This window comes from Octopus bimaculoides, chromosome 24 (genome assembly GCF_001194135.2).
Source record: "Octopus bimaculoides isolate UCB-OBI-ISO-001 chromosome 24, ASM119413v2, whole genome shotgun sequence".
In the NCBI taxonomy this organism is placed as follows: domain Eukaryota; kingdom Metazoa; phylum Mollusca; class Cephalopoda; order Octopoda; family Octopodidae; genus Octopus; species Octopus bimaculoides.
Genome location: NC_069004.1, coordinates 31,493,380 through 31,498,900, shown reverse-complemented (window position 1 = coordinate 31,498,900; position 5,521 = coordinate 31,493,380). Strand labels below are relative to the sequence as shown.

The following is a 5,521-nucleotide window of genomic DNA, read 5'->3' as shown; positions in this document are numbered from 1 at the left end:
TTAAACAAAATGTCCTTACTTCTATCATACGGTCTGTATTCGGTGTGTTTTGGAAAAAGTCTGCAAGTTTCTTGTGCCACCAATAATATGATCGACCTTTATCAAGTTCACTTTCTTCTGGCTCGAAATAGCTGAAGTAAAATAAAGAAAATAAAACTCATAATCAACAACAACAATGAAATATCTGTTTGTCAAGATTGATATTAAGAAGAACTGAGGCGAGGATACTTCACTGGGTTAAGGAATGCCAATACACATAAGTAAGCATATTTATATATATATATATATATACATATAAACAAATGCACATACACAACAGTCTGTCACTTAAGGTCCTTTGTACCACCCGCCTCTACCACAGGTTTCGCAACCAAATACACCTTCAACAAACCGAACCCTAGAAAGCAGTGTCTGTTGTTAGGATAAGACGAGAAGGAACTTGTTACTTACATTTTTCTCACAGCTTTGCTCACTGCCCGATGGTAGAAGTCAATCCTTCCTTCCTTGCTGTCTCCATAAGGTCGTAGAAATGGTTTCAGGGTTGAATAAACTTCTTGCCATTTCTCTTCTGGCAAGCTCTGGCAGTGCTTGGTACTTTCTTTCTCAGAACTTTCTTTCTCTTCTGCATATGTAAAACACACACACACATATATATATATACACATAAACACATACACATATATATTACATATGCACAACTACTTAAACACATGCATAGACAAAGATACACAAAAACATACATACATACACAAAATTTGTATGCAAGGAGAGAGAGAGTAGTGGTGAGAGGGAGAATAAAGAAGAAAAGAGAGGGAAGAGAAGAGACATAGGAAGAGAGGGGAAGACAACAGTGAAAGGAAAAGAAAGAAAGAGAGTGAGAAAGGGAAAAAGATGGTCTGACCTTTTTCATCAAAAGGTGATGGAGGCATGAGGGTGGCCTCGTTCCCCAATATCTGACGTAATTCAGACTCCAAGAGTCCAACAGAAGAAGCTTCAAGAAGACAAAGTGTTGCAGTGATGAGGTTGCCTTGTGGAGTGTTTTCCAGTCTGGTCAAAACCTCAGCCAACAGACTGGACACGCGTTTTCCGAAAGAGAGAAAAACAAAGAGAGAGAAATATAATTAACAGATATACAAATATATCTCATCATTGGCATTTAATTTCCCCTTTTTCTGTACTTGCAAAGGTCAGAGTTCATAGAAGTAGATTTTCTATGGCTGGGCACCCTTCCTATTACAAGTTATACAATTTACACACAAATATATGTCTAAGGTGTGTCTAAGAGTCCATACGTCAGGAAAAAAGGCACTCATATATCTGTCAATAGCATGGGTATATTAAAGTGTACAGTATCATATATCCATTACAGGTGATCTTACCAATTGGTTTCATGCTAGGGTTTTAACAGGGTGTTAGGTGACATATATATATATATATATATGCGTATAACTATTTGGATTATATATTATATATATATATATATATATATGTGACACAATCCAAGAGACATACATACAGGCATGCAGTTAAACATTTAGCAACATTCGGTGTTAGGTGAAAAAACTAAACTCCAATGGAAGGGGAGACAACCAAACATGTCTGGCCATGGGGGAAAATATTACTTTGCTTGGAAATCGGTAAGGATTGGTGACAGGAAGGGCATCCAGCTGTAGAACATTCGTCTCAAAAGACTACATCTGACCCATGTAAGCATGGGAAAGTGGACAATAATGTAATGCAACTACATTACACAGGGGAGGGTTTGAGAATAATGTAATGCAATTTACTTGAGGAAGGGGCTAGTGAGTGGGGGGGTGTTGGGGTTGACAATAATGTAATGTGACTTACTCGAGGAAGGGGCCAGGGGGAGTTTTGACAATAACGTAATGCGACTTACTTGAGCAAACCATTTGGGAGATCGTTAATCTTTTGATTAATTTCACCATTATTTACATGTTTCAATTCCTCGCAAGCTACAGCAAGCCAGAGAGGGTTTTCGGACGATTCTTTGGTCATCAGATCATTTAACTGGTCATCAGATAAACAAATTTCGTTCCCTACATCGGACTGCAACAAATCCCGAGCCATATCCTGTGTGGGTGGGGAGAGAGAGGGGAAACATAAAAAAAGGGGTCAGTTTTACAGCTTCAATGTAGCTTTGTGTTGTGGGGAGTTAACTGTCTCAACATAATGGCATGAAGCAAGGTTAACTGCCTCAACATAGTGTCTGGAAGGACGATTAACTGCCCCAACATAGTTACATGTGGTAGGGTTAACTGTCTCAACAGTGTCTCGAGGTAGGGTTAATTGCCTCAACACAGTGTTACAAGGTATGGTTCTCTGTCTCAAAAGAGTCACCAAGTAGGATTAACTGCCTCAACATAGTGTCACAATGTAGGATTAACTGCTTCAACAGTGTCATGACGTAGGGTTAACTGCCTCAAGAGTGTCTGGGAGTAGGGTTAATTGCTTCAACATAGTGTCACATGGTATGGTTCACTGCCTCAACAAAGTCATGAAGGTTAACTGCCTCAGCATAGAATTTGGAGGAAGTGTAACGGTCTCAACAGTGTCTGGATGTAGGACCGCCTCTGTGTCACGAGGAAGGGTTAACTGCCTCAACATAGTATCACAAATTATGGTTCACCGTCTCAACATAGTCATAAATTAAGGTCAACTGCCTCAACATAGTGTTTGGAGGCAGGGGGTGTCACAAGGTAGGGTTAACTGTCTCAACATAGTCATGAGTTACAAAATGGGATTAACATCCTTATTATTATCAGCAGTAATAGCATAGTAGTAGTAGTAGTAGTAGAGGTCATAGAAATAGTAGTAGGAGTGGTGGTGGTGGTGGTTGCAAAAATAGTAAGAGGAGCCACGGTACCTTACGCGACTCCACGTCCAGTGGAGTTATGTGTATTTCAATCGGTTTCGTCTCACGATTGACCAAAGTTAGGTGTTGCTGGGATTTGCCTATGGATGAGAAAATTATTCGAACTTGTGGTGCTAGTTTCCGTGGCAACCAACTCAGTACCCGAGCAGCCTGGTCATCAACAAACTACAACGAGAAATAAGAAGGGAAAAAGAATGTTGGAGATTATGCGTTGGTTAATGTGGGTTTGAGTGAAATGATGGAGGCATGGGGTTTTTTAAAAAATTTTGTATGGTGGTAGGTTTTAATGGAAGGCAGTGGAAACCACAAGGTGGGCGGAGTTACCAGGATTAGGTAGGTGGAGCACCACGACTGGGGAGGAAGAGCATCATGGATTAGTAGTGGAGGAGTGCGACCAGGTGGGAGGAGGAGGAGAAGTGCGAGCTGGTGGGAGGAGGTTAGCGCGACCAGGTGAGAGGAGGAGAGTGCGACTAGGTGGGAGGAGAGTGTGACCGGACGGGAGGAGGAGGAGCGCGACCGGGGAGGAGGAGGAGCGCGACCGGGGAGGAGGAGCGCGACCGGGCAGGAGGAGGAGCAAGACTGAGTGGGAGGAGGGGAGCGCGACCGGGTGGGAGGAGGAGAGTGCGACTGGATGGGAGGAGGAGAATGCGACTGGATGGGAGGAGGAGAATGCGACTGGACGGGAGGAGGAGCACGACTGGGTGGGAAGAGGACCGTGACTGGGTAAAAGGAGCACCATGAGCAGGCAGGAGTAGGAAACCTTGCCAAGATTTCATCTGTTCCTGGTTGATAAAATAAAGTTCCAAATCCAAAGTGGTTCATTAAAAGATTTGTCAGAACATCAAACAAAATGTCTTTACCAATATTTGTTCCGGCTGTTTGCGTTCTGAATTGAAATCAAGCCAGGGGTCCATTTTGCCTCCCATCCTTTCATTCCCATCATCATTTAATATCTGCTTTCCAAGCTGGCATGGGTTGGACAGTTAGACAGGAGCAGGCCAGGCGGAGAGCTGCAGCAGGTTCTAATCATGGCTTCTACAGCTGGATGCCCTTCCTAGCACCAACCACTTTTACAGGGTGTACTGAGTGATTTTTAGGTGGCATGGGTGCTTTTCAGTGTGACATCTGTATGGGTGCTTATCACCTGGCACCAACACAGGTGCTTTTACGTGCCACCTGGCACAGGTGCTTATTACATGGCACCTGCACATGCTTATTCACCAATGACTGAACTAGGTTTTGTTGACATGACCGATAAAGGGTGTTGGGGAGTCTTTATCTAAAAAGACGTGTTCCTTTATGATATTTACCTGGTTGAGGGCATCGACAAACATAATGAGAGGACGTGTGTTTGGGTTGGACAACATACTGCAACACATCTGGGCTGTGGCGTCAAGATCTTTGGGCGGCATATTGGAGTCCTGGTAAAAAAAAAAAGACAAAGTGATATTGCAGACAAGTTATGTACCGGATTGTCATGTTTGGAAGGGAGGAAGGAAGCTTAATAGACAGGAATGATCAAGAATTATAAGAAAGGCAAGGAATGGCAGGGGGTGATGAAGATGATATGAGAGGACATCACATCACTATATATATATATATATATATATATATAGTTAAAAAAAAACATATATCAGAAAGAAGCATCATCATCATCGTTTAACGTCCGCTTTCCATGCTAGCATGGGTTGGATGATTTGACTGAGGACTGGTGCAACCGGATGGCTAAATAGAGCAGTGATTATTACAAGAAAATTTTATATAGAGTTACCCAAGATTTTGCACCCACAAAGCCCAAAGCTTTGTGGATAACTTGTGAGGCTCATATAGAGTCTCTCTCTATATATATATGGGGGTGAGTCAAAAATTAATGCCATTTTGTTTAGGACACACACACATATACATACATACACACAACAGGCTTCTTTCAGTTTCTGTCTACCAAATCCACTTAGAAGGCTTTGGTCAGCTCATGGCTCTAGTAGAAGACATTTGTCCAAGGTGCCACAGTGGGACTGAACCTGGAACCATGTGGTTGGGAAGCAAGCTTCTAACCACACTGCCACACCTATGTCTATAAGCACACACACGAATAAAACAAGGGAGAACTGGTTGTTAACTTACATTAATTCTGTCCATTTCTCGAAGTAGTCTTTTGAGCATGACCTCAACGGTTGTAGAACCTGGTACGGCGCCAACAAAATGGTAAAAGACATGCCAAGACTTTCCACTTGCACTGATGAAGAGGAGAGGGGAAGATTGAACAAAAAAAAAAACTCAAATACTTTAATAAAAAACAAAAAAATGATGAAAAAAACCCTAATAAACAGCAACATGTCAGACATAAGATTTTATTGTCTTAAAAACTTAGAGCAGCAGTTGGTAAAATAAAATGGTCAATATTCAACCTTTGCTGGGGTGGTGGGATGCCTTGGCTTTTCAAGGTAGGGTCTCTAAACACCTGAAATGATTTTGAGTATTAAGGGGGCTGAATTTATTAGTGAACTATTTTTTTTTTTTTTTATGAATTTGTTTTGTGAGATTCTTGTTGTGAAATTGTGTATTACAACAGATTTTGTTATATTTCGAGATGGTCATTTAAAAAAAATCTCTTGCCAAATAAACACA

General features: G+C 41.6%; 1 protein-coding gene across 1 annotated transcript in view; it reads right to left on the bottom strand.

Moving 5' to 3' along the window:
• LOC106878041 (nephrocystin-3) overlaps positions 1–5,521 on the bottom strand; it is a 25,333-nt gene that overhangs the window by 10,453 nt on the left and 9,359 nt on the right. Inside the window, exons 6-12 of the mRNA XM_052976297.1 lie at positions 5,018–5,129; positions 4,204–4,314; positions 2,885–3,058; positions 1,898–2,091; positions 902–1,071; positions 451–622; positions 20–131 (exon numbers count right to left, since the gene is read on the bottom strand). Coding sequence (XP_052832257.1) covers positions 20–131; positions 451–622; positions 902–1,071; positions 1,898–2,091; positions 2,885–3,058; positions 4,204–4,314; positions 5,018–5,129 — 1,045 coding nt within the window. The remainder of the gene's footprint in view (positions 1–19; positions 132–450; positions 623–901; positions 1,072–1,897; positions 2,092–2,884; positions 3,059–4,203; positions 4,315–5,017; positions 5,130–5,521) is intronic.